Genomic DNA, 20,367 nt, shown 5'->3' with positions numbered 1-20,367 from the left:
AAAAAATCAGGAGAAATGTTTTTTGATTTGTGTAACTACATTTTTTTTCTGGGAGATAAAAGAAATGTAGATGTGAAATTGAAACGTCATCTTTAGGAAAAATTTTTTTTATTTTTTTCCGTGTCTGAAAGAATTTCTTTTTTCTGGAATTTTAAATTTGTTTTTATTTTTCTTTCTCCTGAAAAAAATCCCTCCGTTTCAATATTCTTTCTCAAAAATCCTGATTGTTTTATTTTCATTCTTTTCTTCTAATTAAAGAAATTAGCAAAACTTTTTTTTCCCCCACCAGCTGTCAAATCATAAACACAGAAGAGTAAAACAATTACAAAACTTAGAAAATGGATCACCAGAAAATAAAATGTCTTCACTTCCCACTCAGGTCGTCTGAAAACTCCAACATGTTTATGTAGCTGACTTAACCCTTCATTCATGCTCAGTCAAGGCCCTGGACACTGGTGGTGGTGAGAAGGCATTTCAGCACAATGAAAAACACTGAAATGGTGAGCATGTAGGCTGTGTGTATATGTGTTATTGTTTAGAAAAAGTTTTAGGTTTAAATGTGGGAAATTATGGTTACAGACTGACAAGAACTCCCTGACCTTGGAATGACTGTGAGGAACATATTGGAAAAAGATTAGTGGTAGAGAGTACTCAACAAGTCAAGGTTTGTATAAGATTCATACCAAAAGTTTACGTTGTGTCCGGTATACCAGAATCAGAAAGCAATACTTGTGTTTCTGGTTACATAAGGGATTTATGTAAGGGATTGTTATTCAACATAAAGGTTAATCTTTAATGTTGTCAGAAACTGAAGCTGAGGTGATCTACTGGACCGATTGTAAAACTTCTTTTACAAACTAAAACATACATATAAGGCCTTTAAAAAATAAATACCAGAATTATTTTTAGATTATTGTACTTCTCTACTTACATTTGATGTAACTTCGTATTCAACATAGCACACCCACACACAAAGAGAAGTGATTAAAACTGCCACTTATATTATATGAGGTTGGAATTCTAACCCTCTTTTTTTGTGTTTAGATACTGCTTATTCTGTAATAATCCAGTGATAAAATATACTGTACTCACAGTGGCCAACCATTTTAATACTAATTTTAATACTACATCTTGTCTTTATTAGTGTACCTTCATGTAAGTACACCTGTTGATGCAGGTCATGTGGTTTTAATGCAATTTTCAAATGTAAGCATTTCAATTACTTAAATAGTGGCCATATGTTTTTCAGACCGTCCTTCTCACCCAAAGATAACTCAGAACACCTGTGTTTTTCTCCAGCATTAACAAATACACATTTCAACATATTTGCCTTTAAAGTACTTGTAAAACTCACATACAAACTTAATTTTGGCCTGTGAAAAAGTTGTACAGTGTACCTTTAAAAAGGTCAAAGATTTTCTGAGACTCATTCCGGGCTCATCAAAAACTGATGCTTTGAGCCAACCCAGTATGTCTTTGTTTTATTTTTTTAAATTAGTGAAGATTGATTCGATTGTGATTTATTTAAATAAGATCAAAGTGTTAACCATCAAGCTGAAACACAACCTCTCCCCCATTACTCTTTACATGTTATACCACTGCCCACTATGTGTGGGTGTGTGTGCGTGTTTGTGTACGTGTGGGACGGCTTGGAGGGAGCTTTGGCCTCTCAAACAGTATTTTGGCCTTCGAATCAAGAACACCGACTTGGGGAAAAAGGTAAACAGGTTCAGGCTGAAGCTGATGATTATTGAATATGATGCAAAAACTAAATACAAGAAAAAAAAAACATAATGTAGAATAAATGTTTTCATACTGCAGCAAGCAGCCTTATTGTGTGTTTTCTAATGTTTAAATGTTTATTATCCACTGGTAACAAAAAAAAAAAGAAACAGCAACTTGCTCATTAAATGCTAACCCTTAATACCGCCCATCAGCCGTGATAAATTTGTTGTAATACAGTGTTCACCGTTGAGATTTTCGTGTTTCAACTCGACCTCCAAAGCTGTTACTCAACCACCAGCTGATGAGTCGTTGCCTCTTCGATGTTGAACATCAGGTCCACCAGCCACTCAGGGAACGGCTTCGCCTTTTAAATATTTTTTAAAACAAATTAAAATCTACATTTTCTAATATTTAAACATCTTTGCTTCGAATGAGTACTCACAACCAGAGACTCCTTCTTTGGCCTTTTCCTGTTTTCCTTCTTTCGCACCAGCGGTTTACGTGTTGTGTGTTTTTGCCATCTGAACTTGAAGATCTGAACACAGAAGAGCATCACCCCCTTTTCACTCTTCATTTGCGATGTCATACATGTCATTTTTATGTATAATTGTGGCAAAATACTTACCTTCATTCTCAGCTCACCACTGCTGGACCTCCTCTCATGTCCTAGCCTTACCTGTTTGGGTGGGGTAGCTTCGTCATGTGAGTCAGACACAGAGAAACTCTCCAGTTCGTCCTGGTGATTGTTGGCGGATCTCCTTCGAGGTAAACTCAACGAGTGGCTGCTGAGGGAACGAGACCGTCGGCTTGGTCTCAGGACCCTCAGCTTATCATCCTCGTCTTCTTCTTCTGTCTCCTCTGCCATCACCTCCTTTGTCTCCACACCAGCTTGAATCTGAAAATCTTCCTCTTCTCTTTCTCCCGTTTTGCTTCTTTTGACGTCATCTTCCTGCTCTGACTCCTCCTGTATTGGCTCCAGGCGAGGCCTCTGTTCCATCATTTACATTTGTGTTATTTTCATATTTAATGACAGATAATTGATTTAAAAAAAAACAAAAACAAACAGTGGATTCAAACTCACATTCTTCTGCTGAAGGTCCATTTCGCTTGATGACTGAGCTCTCTCATATGAAAACACCCTGCAGTTACAGACTGTAATCAGCTGATTATTCAGATCAGGTGTGGAAGCTTAACTACAGACTGGTGAAGCTGGAGGTGAACGTCCTCTCTGACACACAAAGTGACAAATGAAGGAATTCAACCTGAGCTATAGATGTCTTACATATTAAGGCATATAAACAATGTTTTAGTCCTCCACCAGCTCCACATATGAAGATCAGTTTATTGTCTATAAGTGGTAGAATTCATCCAGTGAAAATATTAAATGTGTTTTGTGTCTCTGAAGATTGTCAGTCATTTTCAAGTAAAAATAATCACCAGATGTTGTCATTTTTTGGACCCCAATCCAGTCTAACTGTTGTCAATTTTCACCTAAAATGCTGTGCGTCGCAATTTTTTGAAAATAATTTTCCACAAATTTTATTTGAATACCCTTGAAACAGTTCTGTAATCTGGTACTGACAGAAAAACTAGTGTGACCTGTACTTCTTTCCCACTGGACAAAAAAGCAAAACATAAAAACCCATTAATATCTGGCTTTTGTCTCCATTTGGAACTCAAATGACTCTGTAGTATTCGCAGGTATATCAGCTGTGATGGGAACCTGACACCAGGGTGGACACGCTCATTTTCCCCCCTTTTCACAGTGCGATGCAATATCGCCTGTTGAAGTTTCAGATGTTTTGTTTTCAAAGCAGCTGTTAAACGTGCTAATTGCTAATTTTGGTGTAAAAAACCTGGCTACGAGACCATCTTTAACTCAGTGCACATCAGCTCACGATGCAAAAGTTCTTCAGTTATTTTACAATGTTTTCCCCATTTTTTTGTTTGCATCCTGCCGCCTTTCAAGCTAAAAAAAAATAAATAAAAGATAAATATTCAAATATGTCAGAATTTGGCCGAGCAAATGCTTTACAAGGATGGAATCACGTTCAATTTCTCTCAGTTTGGCATACAACAAGGTACTCTAAAGCGTTTATGAAACACTGACCTACATGAGCAAACATGACCGTCAGTGAGAAGACTGGCGTCACTGGGTCAGATTCCAACTTATCCCGGTTGGATAAGTCATAAAAGTGTGTGTGCTGATTCACCACTGTCATATGAAAGTTATCGCAAAAATCGATATATCACCTCAGTTCCATGCATTCTGCAAACAGCTGTGTTTCACACCCTTTCAAAACAAAGCTCGAATCGTTTACTACAGGAGGCAGTGACGCTCACGCCGCGTTTGTCCGAAGAGACAACGTGAAAGTCTCATGAAGCTGTGGATAAGGAATGAATATTAACTTAAGCAGCTCTTTCAAAAGAAATGAAACACTGCCAATAAACATTTTCTCTCTTTCCCCTCATTCACATAAAAAATGTTTTTTTAAAAACTCTCAGATCTATGAATTAAAGTATCATCCAAATCGTCTGTTGTTTTTCTTGGTTGTTCAAATGTAATCATTGATGCATGTCATGACCTAATTTACTCATCCTGACCGCCCGTAGCCCCGATGACACCAGTGGGAGTGTTGTTTGTGAACCGTCAGTTACCTCAGGTTCCCTTCGACCTAACAAGGGGAGGGTGATAACAGCGATTGCACTATTTTAATCGCTTTTTTTCTCATTTCATTCAAGACGCATCTGAATTACAATTAATCCCCTGTCATCATCAACTGATCAGATTTTGTTGGGTTTCATTACAAAGCAGAAATAACTCCTCGGCTGTACTACCCTGAAAACGGCGAAGCGAGTCAGGCGTTTGTTGACTTAACTGTTAGACCGAGTGAACCCCGAGACAAATCCTACATCAATGCTGGGAAAACAGTTTTTGGCCCCCACTCGGTGTTTGGGGGCATAGTGACACTCAACTGGCTGCTGGCTGGTGACAGGCGTAGTAAATCTGTCAATGTCTGCCATATTTTGCTGCAAAGCTGTTATTTTAAGAGCCATAAACGAAGGTGTGAGAAATGAAATTTTACGGGGCGGAACTTACAGGGAAAAACTGCTCGTAAAAAGTTATATTTGTTAGCTGCCGATCGTTTGCCGTGCTGCATGTTGAGGTCTGGGGGGGGGGGGTTAAAGTGTAAATATTGTATTTCAGATTGAAAATCCCCCAAAGGAGCCTCATTTAAAACCTTAAACCACCGTCCCGAATGCCTGCTTGTTTAAATATTGACAACAATATCCTTTTAATTTAATACATTTTATACACCAATATCGTCTTTATTACAAAATATTCAATAACCCAACTTTACACTGTACAAGATACAACATTAGTTTACAGCTTTTGGCTATTTACAAAAAAAGTCTGATCTGCATATCAAAGTGAATATATCTAAAAAGGCAGGTTGCAATCACTGTAAGCTTATTGAGTAAGGCAAAAAACTTGAAACATGACGTATGTACACGTTTTGCAGATCCAGTGAAAGTTCTACGATGATGATGATGATGATGATGATGATGATGAAGATACAGGCTATAAAGATGTCCGGAGCACCCACGCGTGCCCCGAGAGCGTATCTTGAGAGAGATGTGCTAAAAGTCGTTATTTTTCGGAGGATAAAACTCGAAATGTAGCTTCAACGTGTAGCGAAAAAGCATGTACGACCTGAAAAAAGAAGCAGATAGCCAGACACTGCACCGAAGAAATGCGCCAATGTTATGTGGGAGCGTCTGAAAAAAAAGGCTTCACCTCGTGGTGTGCTTGTCGCGTTATGTGCTTACAGTGTTGCTCTCCTCTGTGTGTGATGAATGCCGGCATGGATTCTGACTTGCACCCTTACGTAAGGGTGCACTGGTCCTCCTCTGTGTGATGCTTATCGTACTTTGTGACTGGTCCAGTTTTGGCATGAACTAGTTTTTCCATTGCTCTTTGGGTCTACACACCTCCACTGCCCCCACTGCTGTCTGCCAGTAGACTTAACACAAGCCAACTATTGTGAATTAGGACAACGTAAAACGGCATTCAGAAACCCTTATTTTGTCTCTCCGGGGTTGCAAATATACACTTTTATGTCTAAAAAGCCAAATATTGTCAACCTACTCTCTCTCGTGTGGTGAGGCAATACAAGCGGTAAAAACTAAAGATCCGTGGAAGGCTCAATACTTTGGTTTTCTTTTCAACAGGAGTTCCGTTACTATGGCTGTCAACTCTTAAAAAGTCATGCACTACTGTTTAACTTGTAAATACGTCTTAAAAGAAAAAAAAAAAGCCTATTTCGTCCAGTGAGCTTCCGAGCATAAAAAAAAAGAACTTTGTGCTGTTTCTTTTTTGTTACAATTCAGAGTTAACCACACATGCATACACACACTCACAAAAGTACACGCATGCATGCTTACATACACCAACCAAAAAAAAAAGAAAAGAAAGAAAAGAAAAAGAGAAAGAGGAAGAAACACCATTTTACACTGTAAATAATGCAATGTATCCTTGGCATAATCAGAAAAGACAGTGCAAAAGCAATAGCATGATCAGTCTTTTTCCGGATAATCGACGCACACATCCCTTATACGTGGAATATGTAGCACATATGAAACACAGATGCACATAATACCTGGATCTGAGGGGAACCCAGGAACACCACGACTCTAATCATCTGGTATAGAGATGTTAAAAGAGGAATCCTGGTTTCTTTCTTCCTCGCTCCACATTTGTCTCCCAAGCAGTAAAAATCCCTAAAAAGCAAGAATGATTGTCCGCATCACCGTGTCATTTCTCCGGATGTTCACATCCTGAATGAGCTTAAATTCTGGGTTGTGCCAGTAGCTCAGGATTTACAGGAAATATACCTGGACAGCCCTGTCTTCTTCAGGCCTCCAACCAGGGGTCTTCCTTCCTTTATTCGTTCAAGTTGAACTTTCACAGTCTTTTCTTCGTCCTACACTGCCACATCTGCAACGCCTGCCACCGCCTGGATCTCAACATCTGTCACCTCTATTTCCTCCTCGTCCTCCTCGCCCACTGCGGGCACGCAGGGCGGGGGCAGGCATGTCGCTTGGCCGTGGCTGCTGTTGGTGGTGTTCATCTGCATGTTGCTGCCCATGCTGGCAAAAACGGTCAGGCTGGCGGCGGAGGAGACACTGCCCAGGTTGGTCGGGACGCTCGTCTTGCCGCAGGAGTGGATCCGGCGCGCCAGGCTGGCGGAGCGCACCACCGAAGACATGATCGTAGTGCCCACGCCCTGAACTTTCCCCTCCAGGAAGTAGGTCAGCATCTCACCTTTACCCTTGACACTGACCTTGCCGCGGCACACCAGGTCGTAGTTGGTGTTCAGCAGGCGATAGACCTCTTCCGTTACCTGTGTTATTAAAACATGGAAAAATACATGTGAATGTTTCAAGTGGCTCAATTCCATCAAATACAAGGAGCCAACACTATATGGAAGTTTATTAGAAGGATAAACCCCTTGAGATGAACCATCTCGTTTTCAAGGGGGTCCTTAACACAAATATACAGAAAGTACAGTACATAAAACCAAATAACACAATACACTCACACAGACGCAGACAACAGCTCTCCTAAGCCTAGCCAATCCCACACCTACTGATCCTCCATAACGCCAAAGTTACATACAGTAAATATACAGAAGTATATAAATGTAAAAATTTTTTACATATACCCATATAAACATGCATCTACACATCTGCACTCAATATAATTAGGAGCAGGAACATGTTGTTTGAAGATAAGTGAAAACAGATATTTTAAAGAAATGAAATGAGGTAATGGATCTAAGTGAGCCAGGCAAGTTGTTCCAATCAGAGGGAGCTTTAAATTTAAAGGCACGTCGCCCAGTTTCCTTAAAAATTCTAGGAACAAGGAAATATGGATGGTCGGTGTGCCTTAGATTATGAGATGACCTATATGGAACTAGCAGTTGTTTTAAGTAGGAAGGATAATTGAAGAAAACACTACAAAGTTTGATTGAGTTTTATTGAAATCTTTAGACCAAGCAGGCTTTAGGTGCACTTAATACCAGCTTTCATAGTTGTTTGCATTGAACCTTCCAAAGAACTATGTAAAGAAATGTTCTTGTACAAAATATATCAATTCAAGCACTTGCAAGGTAATACTTTTGAACTTTTACACCGGAAGCGACTATAAAATTTAATTACATCACATTAAATTCCGCAATATCTTATTCTTGAAGAAGAACTTTCGATTTCACCTCTTTATAACGACATTTTATCTCCTCAGCTGACCTTGTCTCTGCACGTTGGTCTACTTAAATATTCACCTTGCAGCTTTACATTTCTTTTTAATGAGTTCTGTATTTTTATGATGCTTTGATTCATGCTCTTCCCATAAGCACTGTCTACTAACCAATTGTACCTCATATAAAAACTACCTTTACATAAATACCTAAGATGCGTTGGATACCTGTATCTTTCCCGGTACTCCAGTGCTGTCCATCCTGCTCGCCACGTTGACTGTGTTCCCCCAGATGTCATACTGAGGCCGTCGTGCCCCAATCACCCCTGCGACCACTGGACCCACATTGATACCTGCGCAAACGTGAGAAAAGTGTTTAACAAGTACAAAACAATGGCAAACTCACATTGAGATTCACTTTGTGACTGTGTTAACACTCGAACACAAGGGCTGACGCACCCACTCTCAGGACAAACTCATTGTACGACTGATAGTTGATTTCGTCCAGAACGTCAAACATCTCAATGGCGTAGTCCGCTATCGTGCTCAGATGGTCGTAAACAGACTTCTTGGCCTAAAGGAAAGAAGTAAACCAAGCTGTTAGTATCTGTGCAGGAAATTACCTTTCATGTTGTCTTCATTTTTGTGCACTAGTGTTGCAGCGGCATAACGTTTTCAAGGTATACTGTGGTGTGAACACTGATGGTTATCAAACATGTACTCTGGCTTATCGATGGTAATGAATTCTACGCCATTATACGTGTATATTTCAAGTTTATATCCATTTTCACGTGTCAGGACACACAAGTATAACAAAGAATTTGTTTCAACTAAAACACCCCGTCTGTTGTCACCACTTTAAAGGTGTAATATGTAATAATTTTAGTCGAGAACATCCAGAAAATCCACTAAAAATGATCAACATAATGTGAAGAAATAACAGATTTTACGTTACGGTGTCTACGTATTGTGTTGCAGAGATATTGCAGAGATAGCATGCTAACCAACTAGCCCTCCCTGCCACCCTGCCTCCCTGGCCTATACCAGTCTATGGTTTCCGTTCTGTATGGTTTCTGCTCTGTATGGTTTCTGTTCTGTATGGTTTCTGTTCCGGCACTCCTCTGGTGCTCTGAGCTCCCGGTCTGGACCACTACATGCACAGCTAACTGAGCTAACCAGCTAAAGGCAGCTACAGGTAGCAGTAGTTAGGTAATACTCGACAGTGATACGCTGACCCCTAAATCTTTAAGTATGACTTCCGCAGTTGGCCTATTCTAACATACTTCACATTTAAGGGTCACTGAAAGTGATTACTGTAATATTTGTATATCAATTATCATGAAACCGTTGCAAACAGAAGACGTCCTGTCACCTTGGTGCCAATGGTGGGGACGAGGCCCACAGCTGCCATGTACGTGCTGCCGATGGTTTTGATTTTCTCTATGTCTTTGTAGCACTCCTTGTCCATGAGCTGCAAAAACAGACAGTCAAATAAACAAACAATGCAGCACGATTAAAATCTCCTTTAGTTTGAGATTTCAAGTAAAACGAAGTAAATCCTTGCCTCACCTCGTCAAAGTCGGCGATGATCTCATTCAGCAGTCTCAGGCACTCCACCCCCATGTTGTTGCCGTCCAGCTCGATGTAGAAGTCGTTGAAGTTCGGGATGGAGGCGAACAGGACGCCGACCTGTGCGTACGACTGATAGTACAGATCCTGAACGGGGAACAAGGAAGAACACCGTATAAAAGAATCACACACCTCACATGTTTTCTATTTCTTGTCCTATGTCTGTTTATCTACCTGTTGGTCAGTCTGCCTGCCTGCCTGTTTATTAGCGAGGCTCACCATGTTCCTGGGGTTCGACATGAGGAAGTGTTGAGCCACGTGGGCAGGCAGGAGGTTGAAGAGAATCCTCCTGTTGTCCAGCTTGACCTTCTCCATGCCGTCTCTCTCCTCTTCAGCCTGACACACACAAACACACAGGAAGGCAGCTGTGAGACTGTCCCGCGTCTTCACCACACGGGGTCAGTAGAAAACTGTTCGTCTGTAGTTGGTTCTAAAATGGACTTGGGTACATTACACAACTAATGCTGCCAGTTAAATGATTAAATAGCTTAAAATTAAGCTTTGACACTTCAATCTCACTCTGCACAATAGTCCATTTTTTTCCTGGCGCCAAATTAAAACAGAGCCAGAACAAGCTTCTTACCCTCATTTTTTGCCAAAGAACCGACAGCCAGCAGCCTATAAATACAAAATCCTCCATACGTGGCCGAACAGAGAGCTGAAACGGCAGCATTTCTACAGTAAACTTATGTTATGGTAATTAGATTTAAGCCTCTCGACATCCCCAAAGCCTCTTTCACACGCAAGCCGAGACACACACACACACACACACACACACACACACACACACACTTCCTGACCTGCACAGCCCATAGGAAGTCCAAGCGTAGTTTGAGGTCAAGTTGCCGGGAGTGGAGGGCCAGGGCACCGACAAAGAGCAACAGAGACAGGATGGGCTCGTAGCCCCGGATGTGGAAGGACCCCCCACTGTGGGAGACACCGACACACAAGTCAGCACCGGACTGGACCGGACCACACAGAAAAACTACACATAAAGGCTGAGTGGACCCCCCACAGAGTGAGAGGCAGTCATGAGCTCATTTTGCTAAAGAAATAATGACAAACAATAAGTAGGAAAAAAAAACTAAAGAGAGAAATGAAAGAGAAGAGAGAATTAAATGTGCTTCAAATTTTGGGGCCAATACGGTATCATATTATTTGCAGAAGCATGGCTGCATTTAAACAAAGTGGGTTTTTTCGAGAGGGATCTTTATCTTAACAAGCTTAACAAATCCAACGTTATCACTTTCCAGGAGCGCATTAAAGATCCAAGCTCCAATAAAATTGGCCAGGCCCCTTGGTGCTGGTTTGAAACAGCTAGCGTGCTCCCATCATCCGGCCCACATTGTCCTTTCAGGCTTCTGATTTGGAACTAATGAGCACATGTGCTGCATCGGAGGGTGTTAAATGAAAGAGTGTGTGTGGGCTGCAGACAAGCAAAGACTCCTCCGCGCACATGCATAGATCTCGGCACATGTGCTGTAAACGTTCTCCAAAGACTCCCCGGTTATCCATGCTCTCTCTGGAATCGGGCAAAATATTCATTCACAGAGAGTCTTTTTCTGATAACTTGAATGACTCGCATTCAAAGATTCAGTCAGTATCTGCTCATCCTCACGAGTATGGAAAGATTTGTAGTTGCCAAAATATTTCAGTGTTGCAGCTTAAGTAGATGGGGACTTAAAATAACAACCAAAAACAATACAAGATGGTCTCCGGGAAGCTCAATGATCCCAAATTGATTTTTTAAGACGTTATTTACACTTTCAGCCAAAATCTTCACTGTAGCTACGTAGCTACAAGTGTTAGCTTACACCCCGTGTGAAGTGGACGCAGGAGCTCAACCGTGCGTCAAGGTTGAAAATGTTGAACACAGCAGCACAACATTTGAGCTTCCCACCCGTGAGCGTGACGTCAAAGGAAAATGGCTGCTGTTTGAATATGGTCTGTGCGGCGCTGTTTTGCTCCGAAGCTCCAGAAATGTTTCGTGGAAGAAGTCCCTTCACCGGACTCTCCATCAACATGGGGGGTGATCAGATAACAGCGACTGACTTTTAATTTTTCTTTTTTTTTTTCTTAGTGTGTTGTGTCTGCTCAGTGTTGGCGGTCGTGCTGTGCCCGCGATCCTCACCCTGCGCTCTTGCGAAAGCCGCTGAGCTCCAACACGGTGACATACAGCACCCCCAGAAGGAGCATTAGCGCCATCTTTGGCAGCCAGGAGACCCGCAGGAAAAGTGCCAGGGTGAGTGTGCCCACCACACAGGACAGGAAGGCGTAGCGGGCACCATCGCAAGGCAGCTCCGCCATGGTGTGGTTGGCGCCGCTGTCCACATCGATGATGAGGATGGAGCTGTTGGTGTTGGCACTTCCCCACAACCAGGGCATGCAGCCCACCTGACAGAGGACAAACAGGAGGATACACGTGCATAAAGATGACAAGATATTAAAGCAGAGAATAGATGTCACTGCACTGCATCTCACTCCTCAAACATACCCTAGAGTTAACCGTTCCTACTTACCACACAGGCCTGGGCCACAGCGTAGATTAAGAGCACTATGAAAATACAGAGAACAGTGCGGATCTGAATGGTCAGGCACCCTGGAAAACACTGAGAGACAAGAACAAAGAAGAGTCAGATGAAGGGCCGTCTTTAGCTGGTTTATATTTACAAAGTGGAAGCAAATAAAGTATATGATGGGCTGGATTCTAACCATTTCTGACATATTTAAAGCAAAAGCTGAATCAGCATACAATGTTAATAAATGGTCAATTAAAATGTAGTTTCACAGTCAACAGACAAAAAAATGCTTTATAAACCGTTTATTTAGCAACTGATGTTTATAAACCTTTACGACTGCTTAATATTTGGTTTATAAAGCATGTCATTGTTTGTTAACAGTGAAATATCTATCAACGGAAGTTTGATTAACTATATGCATTTACCATTTATCAGTGATGGTTATTATAAAGTATCACCACTCAATGTTATTCAAGCCAAATTACGATGTATATGCCCTATAAAACTACTACCTATTTTTTGCATGAATGTATGAATATTTACATTTCTATACATTATTTAGTTTCTTGTATATGTTTTAGATGTTTGCATTTTTCATTTCATTAGACTTTTTGTCTTATTTTCATCTTTAGTCTCTCTTGTGAGGGCATAATAACAGAAAAGATGCACACTTTTGTATTTCTACACTGCTGTGTAGTATCATTGCATCGTGTGAGGGAAATGGAATTATATCATAAATAAATATCTATGTTGTACATTTACAATACAAAATGTCTCAATATGTGTCTCAAAACTAAAAAAGGACAAATGCTGTTCGTAGCTTTAAAGATAGCGTGAAGAAAAAAGTGCTGTGCAGACAAAGATTCAGGTAACACGGGGAAAATAAGGCGAGCAAAGAACAGGAAGACGGTGAGGAACATGGACCTGTAAAAGCACCGAAGAGTAAAAAAACTTGTCACACCAACGTGGTCGGGATTGGTAAAGGGTGACGCATTGAATGAAACGTGAATGAGGGAAAAAGGGAAGACCATTACTCGGGTCAGCTGAGGATAAGAAAGCCGCTGTTATTACCTGTATTCTAGTGATATGCAGGTACATGATACAAGCTACTAGGAAACAGATGCAGAAGACGAGCAGGACTAGCACCGCCGTGCCCCTGAGTGGGAAAAAAGAGAGGAGAGAGGCAGATGGTGGAGTTAGTTATGAAAAAGACAAAGAGGCCTGGAAGGAGAGAGATCAACAGAGCCTGCTGTACATACTGTGGTATGATGAGAAGATAGACAAGGCCAAACAAGGCAGCTAGGATCAGAGAGAGGACCACGGCGCTGGTGAAGTACTCATCAGGAACCTGGTGGTACTACGCAACGGGGCAGAGACCAGATAAGAGTCATTAACATTCATCCACAGGCTTCATCAGTGCATAGCTACGGCACGTGTCTGCGCTCTCTCACCCTCTGCTCGCGCTCAGAGCACTTATACATGAGTGTGAGGAAGTTGAGGTCCGCCGTGTCCGACTCGGTCTGGCGGGCCTCGATCAGCCGCCCGATGTAGCGGTTGACCCGGGTTCTGGGGCTGCTCTGGATCAGGTTGGCCTGGTTCGCATTGGTACGGTTCCTCAGCTTCTGCGGAGCCGTCCTCATGGCCCTCCGCTGGTGGGATAAAGAAGAAAGAAATCTTCACTGAAAGTATAGATCTTGGGGGAAAAAAACAAAACAATGGTGAGACACAAAGTGAGGCTGTGTTTCTCCGCACTAGTGTGATATTATCGTTTTGATGGGAACAAGGGGTGAATAAGAGTCAACAACAAACACGGGCGGCTGATTATACTTTCAAATTAGGACGTCGCCTTCACACTTAACTTCATTACCGAACGCGCCCCGCTGTGTCTGAGTGTCTTCCGAAGCCAAAGTGAGCAGCTTCGCAAAAAACATTGGGCGCTGGAGCAAAGCTGGAGAGTTAACACGGCAGAGTGGATGTTTGTGTGTGTATGTGTGTGTGTGTGTAGGTGTTTGAGTGTACATGTAAGGGAGCAGGCTGGATGAATTGTGTGGCTCCGTGGCACAGCAGGAGAGCAGAAGGGTGAGCGAGAGTGTTTCATGAGTTCATTACATGACACGAACGTGTACGGCTCACTGACTTCCCTAATTTCCTCTTTTTTTCCTTCCTTACTCCTTTCTGTCGTCACCTGCTTCTGTCTTTCCTTCCTTAATTGCAGCTTCCCCTCCGTGCTCCTCCATGCTTCCTTCCTTCCTTCTTTTCGTGCTGTTATACATTCTTCCTTCCTTTTATTTCCGTTGCCCACTTCTGTATATTCTTCCAACTTCCATCTTTTCTGGCCTGCTTCAGTACATTTCTTGTTACCTCTCTCCCTGCTTCCATCCTCCTGTAGGTCTGTATATTCTTCCTTAAATCCTTATTTCCTTTCTTGTTTTTACATGTTCTTCCTTCCATTTTTTCCTCTGCACACGTTATCTTCCCAATTTCCATCTTTCCTTCCATTACTTCCTTCCCTGCACTTTATATATTCTTTCTTACTTCCTTTGTTCCATCCTAGGCCTATTCATTTCCCTCCCTGCTTCCATACATCTCTCCTTCTTTGCTTCCTTTCCTGTTTCCTGTTTCTATCTGTCTTTTCTTCCTGCTGCCATATATTCAGCCTTACATCCTTCTTCCTTTCCTGCTTTCCCATATTTTTCCTTTCATCTTTCCCCTCTGCACTTACAAACTTTCTTCCCAATTTCCATCTTTCCTCACCTGTGTCAGCATATCTTTCATTACTTCCATCCCTGTGCTTTATATATTCTTTCTCACTTCCTTTGTCCCTTCCCTGGCCCCTTCCTTCCCGTCCTGCTTCCGTACATCTCTCCTTCTTTGCTTCGTTTCCTAGTACTTAAAATTCTTCCTTATGTCTGTCTTTCCTCTCCCACTTCCATATATTCTTCCTTCCTTCCTTCTTCCTTTCTTCATTCATATATTCGTCCTTCCTTTTTTATTTTTCCACTCCCCGCCTATATATTTTCTTCCCTACTTCCTTCTTTCCTCCTCTGTTTCTGTATATTCTTCCATACTTCTGTCTCTCATTTTGCACTTATCATTGTTCCTTTCTTGCTTCCATATATTTTCTTTACTCCTTTGCCTGTATAAAGATTCTTCCTTATTTCCTTTTTTCCCATTTCTATTTCCATATAGTCTTCCGTCTTCTCTTCCCTTCCTGCCTCCATTTATTCCTCCTTACTTCCATCTTTTATTAATGTTCATTTCATATTACCTTTTCTTTCCTTTCTTTAGTCCTTTTTCTTATCTTACTTTTTCACCTACATATATTCTTCCTTACTTTATGTTTTCCTTCTTTCTTTCATCTATCCATCCTCAGTCCCCTCCTCCCTTCCCTGCTTTTATATTTTCTTCCTTCTTCCCCTTTTTCCATCATGATTCTCTCTGTTTCATGTTTCTTTCTATTTTTTCATTGCTTTTGATTATTCACCCACAATCCGTCCCTCCTCCCCTGCTCTGGTCTATTCATCCATACTTCCTTCTCCACACCCTCTCTTCATCTCTACCTCCTTACTTACATCCCCGGTTTATATTTTGACTTCCCTCCTTCCATCTAGACTCTCTCTTTTTCCTCTCTCTATTCCCCATTACATCCCTTATTTATCTGCGTCTCCCTCACACTCTTGTTTTGTTATTTATGAGGCAGTAGCACAGTGACCTGCAGATGCCGACTTCTCCTTATGCTCCATATTGTGCTCAATGTAGCGCGGGACACGTCAGGCAGCAGCTGCATGTCCGCTGCACCAAACAAAAATCCTATTCATTCATCCCAGGTCCGGCGCATCGCTCCCTCCGTGCCTTGAATGCATATGTCATTTCACACAATCCAAGTGTGTGTGGTCTGAATATGAAATTCACCATTCAGCAGAAGGTGCATGTATATCTTAACCTGTCGCCACTTTTCCCTTTTCTATTTTCCCGTTTTATACTAATCTGCCCTCTGTCTGCAATGTGAGGATGTGGTCATTACTGGCAATGTAGACTGAAGAGGTAGTAGTGCGGGATCCATTGAAGGCTCCTGCTGGGGGCGATATTGTAAAAGTGGAGAGACGATGTCTCGTCAAACTCGTCAAACACCTCAGCCTGGTGTTCTTCTATCCATAAGAATAGTATACTACACCTGTCATGACATTGTTTGGACACAAATTAATTATGTGCATGCTTGTTATGACCTTATACATAACTGCTACATACCTTATCTTAGTCCTAACCCTGAAAAGTAATCATTAACCATATGTGGACTCTTTTATGTGGAAGTGACAAATGAGAAAATGTATAACACACACGTACACAAACACATAAACAAACACACACACACACACACACACACACACACACACACACACACACACGTACACCTGAAAATCTGGATTAAAACAGCTGTTGCGAGAATTGTACAGCTGCCAGGCTAAAGGATTTCTCTTCAGGCGCACAAGGTCAAGTAAGCTCTTTGACATTTGGCCAGATTGCCCGTGTCACTGACAGTATGTGCAGGGGTGTAGGGGGGGAATGGTATGTTGTAGGAGCAACATGCTGAGGTCATTATAGCTGACAGGATCATCAATTACCAGCACTCCCCTATCTTCTTACAATAAAGTGTACATCATGTGTCGGCCCTGGATTTATCTACTGACCGAGGCTTGTAAAGCCTTTCATGGTGAATTATTTTCCTGCGAATTTAGCAATGCCCACAGCACATATAAACAATTAAGTCTTATATTTAAACAAAAAACTATTGGGTGTCATGTTTGCTAACCAGTTGGTGTCCAGATCGATAAAAAAAAAAAACCTCAATATCACGAAGCAGAGTAAGAGAATCTATGGTTCAGCACAGGGCTGCAACTTACAATTATCTCCATCACAAATTACCCTGCCAATTGTGTCTCGATTAATCATTTAATCTATAAGACGTCAGAAAAATTGTGACACAGTTCAATATCCAAAACTCAAGGCATGGAATAGGTTGCTAAAAAGAATGACTTCTCAAGATCTGTGGAAGGGAAACATGCCAAGACATGCAATAAGGCGACTCTTGACCATCGCCTAACGGCACAATCCTACTTCAGAAAGGCTGTGCTGCAAATATCACTGTAGGAGTGCAAATGTGCTGTGTTCAATGAGGTGACAAAAAACAACAGCGGGAGCGCCTCTTGCACATGCTAATATCTACTGTATGTCCGAGAGTTCACGTCAAAAAGAGCCACTAAACCATGAAGGAATCCACAAATGCACATTGTTCCTCCTCTGTTTGTCAGATGCCATTTGGATGATCCGCAACGCAAGAGATGTTGTCTTTTTAAAAAGACTCTCCAGAGTATGAATAAAATGGCAGGAAGTATTATAAATGTTGATTTATATGTTTATTTGTTCTGTTGAATATAAAGGAGAATAGATTGAAATGCCTCTAAATTGCTTTGGAGAAAAATATTGTTGCCATAATGGTGGTGTTAACTTATACGAGGATACTTAAACAATACCACAAATAAGGACAATAAAGATTTGGGTTATGGATTAAATAACCGCTTTTAGGGGGTATTTACTAATCCAGGTTTTTCAGAATAAAGCGTTCACCAAACATTTTTCACTACTGTAGAAAATGCTAGACATTCAGACAATATATAAGTTTTAAGTCTCTATCACAGCACGAACAAACACAGAAACGTCAAAACATACACTGAGAGTTTATACCTTATCACCGTCCTCGCAGTTCATGACATTGGAGAAGGGAATCTCAGCCTTGAACATCTTCCTGCAGTGCATAAGCTGCACTAGTAAGTAGCACACAGTTTTGAACTTCATCTTTTTGGCGGGCTTTATATCCGAAAGAATCAATCCTGGGAATATCTGTCACCAGATAAGAGACGGGAACAAGGATTAAGTCATGATACCCCACACAGTAATATATATTATGTAAGGGTCTAGAAATCATGCACAGGCATTGGACTGGCAGTATGCATGCACACACACACACACATGCATGCAATCACTATTACCAGGCTCAGGAATTTAACTGAAGTGGTTAAAATAAGGTCAATCCCTTAGGTGATTTTAATAGTTTCAGGACTTTGCTGCCCTCATTTCTCTTTCTTAAAACCATTTTAGAAAGACTGATGTAGATTAAGCAGAGAGTTTGGAGAAATGTAGGAAATATATGCTTTGTTCGATACACAAGGTTGGAGGTTGGTCCATAAGTAGGAGAAATAAATGGTACAATAGAGAAAATGGGTAAAAACCTATCCAACACAGCTTAGTTAGGGCACATCTTTCTATGAACCGTGTCTTTGATGAAGTCTAACCATCAGCTCCATTAAGAGGATTAGCAAAGTCTCCTGCATATCAAAGAAAAATTTTAAAACGCACGCAACCGGGATGTCACAGGTCACATAATGACTCATGTAACCTCTGTGGAAGTCTTAACTTGCATAACATGAAACCTACTGCTAGACATTATGAGGAGAGGGAGAGAGGAGAGGAGGGGAGAGGAGAGGAGAGGAAAGAAAAGGAAAGGAAAGGAAAGGAAAGGAAAGGCAAGGAGAGGAAAGGAACGGAAAGGAAAGGCAAGGAGAGGAAAGGAAAGGAAACAAGACTGAAATTCCCTCTCCAGCTGCTTGTGGCACATCTGTTGGAGATGTCCATGTTATTAATGTGTATGCACTGACATGCACACACACACACACATCTCTGTTAGTTTGTCAGACTGTGCAGATTTAAGATGCCACGGGCTGTTTTTCTTATATTTTATAGCTCCAGTCCAATCCATTACAGGTGGACATGAGTTTGGCTCAACAACAAATGTGTGACAGCTCCATCATATGATGGACGCTATATTTCTATTTAAAGGATGGTGTTATTGTAGATCTTGGCATACACTGGTCCAGATAAGCCTGCTTTGTCAACCTACGCTGACTTACCACGTGCAGTAGTTCAGGTTAATATGGATTAGCATACGACCTGCAGAAGCTTTGCTAATGTGTACAGTACACTGTCTAGCTGATAAAAAGTTCGGCTAAGGCCAACATCTAATAGGAAGGGTTACCTGAAGATAAAACTGTCTGCGAAAGGCTCATAGAAATAGACATTTTCTGAGCACAGAATTACAATACGATACCTTCCGTCGGTGAGATGGCACTATAAAGAAGGTTTCAATTTCATGTTTTTGGAGGAAGGCGTTCCTTTCGTGTCCGTTTCCAGGTTCCACCTCATAATCTCCATTTAGGCACTCCAGCGTGGATCTGGTGATGTGGACTTTCCTGCAGAGCACAGAGACAGGCAGGACAGGATAATATACACAAGAGAAGCAGACTCATAGCAACTGCAACTGCAGCTGCAGCGGTTAGGTGCATTTTGGCACAAACTGTCCAGGGCAGGTCATCTGCAAAAGAGTTATACAGGAGACATAAGGCCGACATCTTGCTCCTGTAGGCATTTTGCAAAAATTAAGACTTACTTTAGGATGGTGGTTTAAAGAGGGGTTTGTTCATACAGTACATCATTCAGAGCCTCATTGATTTAACATTTTATACTAAAAACATGGTGAAAAAGTTTTGTGATAAAAAGAGATTTTATAAGAGAAAACTTAATCTTGTCTTGTCTTTAATATCTATCATTAAAGCGAAACTCTCGCCAAAAAGCAACTGAGGCTTTATTTGGGATTGAATATGAGTCAAACCTTCGTGTGAAAGCATAATTACGACGAAAGAGGCACTTCTAAGATTTACCGTAGTTTCGGTTTTTGGCACGTTAATTTGGAACGGGAGTGCATGGGGCAAGACATGCTAGCATCAAAATCGCTATTTTTAGAACACTAAGAAGGCTCGACACAACATGAAACTTTGCTCGTAGCATCACTAGGGTCTCTACTCATGAACAAGAGCATTGAGAACATTGTTTGTGTACACAGAGTTTATGAAAACGAAGGTTTTTGAACTACTCACGTTAGCTGCTGCGCTCCTGCGCGTTGCCGTCATGCCAGACAAAAAGTGTTGATCCCCGAGTGCGACCTGACAGGCAGGAGAGTAATGGTGAACCGCTCCTCAAGCGTGCCTGTCAGGTCGCACTCGGGGATCGACACTTTTTGCCTGCCATGACAGCAAAGCGCAGGAGGTGCAGCAGCTAACGTGAGTAGTTCAAAAACCTTCTTTTTCATAAACTGTTTCATAAACAGAGACCCTAGTGATGCTA

The 20,367-nt window shown here is 41.6% G+C and overlaps 2 protein-coding genes across 4 annotated transcripts in view; both read right to left on the bottom strand.

Moving 5' to 3' along the window:
• Positions 1-1,836: 1,836 nt before the first annotated feature.
• Positions 1,837-2,953, bottom strand: LOC115573045 (histone H3.v1-like). 2 transcript variants are annotated; one of them, XM_030403650.1, is made up of 4 exons: positions 2,807-2,953; positions 2,351-2,713; positions 2,168-2,260; positions 1,837-2,089 (listed from the first exon to the last, which is right to left on the bottom strand). In XM_030403650.1, exons 1-4 carry the CDS (start codon positions 2,825-2,827, stop codon positions 2,009-2,011), a joined length of 558 nt encoding a protein of 185 aa, XP_030259510.1. In that variant the 5' UTR covers positions 2,828-2,953; the 3' UTR covers positions 1,837-2,008. The 2 variants fall into 2 exon arrangements, with proteins under 2 accessions (XP_030259510.1, XP_030259511.1); XM_030403651.1 differs by having other exon boundaries at positions 2,402-2,713.
• Positions 2,954-5,019: 2,066 nt separating this feature from the next.
• Positions 5,020-20,367, bottom strand: part of LOC115572814 (adenylate cyclase type 1-like) — a 41,882-nt gene continuing 26,534 nt past the window's right edge. The window contains exons 7-20 of one of the 2 annotated variants that reach the window (XM_030403274.1): positions 19,295-19,436; positions 17,875-18,030; positions 13,584-13,781; positions 13,392-13,489; positions 13,204-13,288; positions 12,133-12,222; positions 11,745-12,007; positions 10,414-10,540; positions 9,788-9,949; positions 9,554-9,700; positions 9,357-9,455; positions 8,444-8,558; positions 8,213-8,337; positions 5,020-7,130 (exon numbers count right to left, since the gene is read on the bottom strand). In XM_030403274.1, the coding sequence (XP_030259134.1) occupies positions 6,711-7,130; positions 8,213-8,337; positions 8,444-8,558; positions 9,357-9,455; positions 9,554-9,700; positions 9,788-9,949; positions 10,414-10,540; positions 11,745-12,007; positions 12,133-12,222; positions 13,204-13,288; positions 13,392-13,489; positions 13,584-13,781; positions 17,875-18,030; positions 19,295-19,436 (2,227 nt within the window). In that variant the 3' untranslated portion in view covers positions 5,020-6,710. The remainder of the gene's footprint in view (positions 7,131-8,212; positions 8,338-8,443; positions 8,559-9,356; positions 9,456-9,553; positions 9,701-9,787; positions 9,950-10,413; positions 10,541-11,744; positions 12,008-12,132; positions 12,223-13,203; positions 13,289-13,391; positions 13,490-13,583; positions 13,782-17,874; positions 18,031-19,294; positions 19,437-20,367) is intronic. The other variant, XM_030403275.1, reaches the window with a different exon arrangement.

This window comes from Sparus aurata, chromosome 21, assembly GCF_900880675.1.
Source record: "Sparus aurata chromosome 21, fSpaAur1.1, whole genome shotgun sequence".
NCBI classification, from domain to species: domain Eukaryota; kingdom Metazoa; phylum Chordata; class Actinopteri; order Spariformes; family Sparidae; genus Sparus; species Sparus aurata.
Note: the sequence above shows the minus strand (reverse complement) of the source record. Positions and strands in the feature narration are given on the sequence as shown.

Excerpts from the sequence above, each read along its gene's own strand:
- LOC115573045 (XM_030403650.1), bottom strand. The coding sequence starts at position 2,827 with ATGGACCTTCAGCAGAAGAAT. Across the intron at positions 2,714-2,806 it reads TGGACCTTCAGCAGAAGAAT|AGGCCTCGCCTGGAGCCAAT; the intron begins GTGAGTTTGAAT and ends ATGATGGAACAG. Across the intron at positions 2,090-2,167 it reads CAAAGAAGGAGTCTCTGGTT|GCGAAGCCGTTCCCTGAGTG; the intron begins GTGAGTACTCAT and ends AATATTTAAAAG.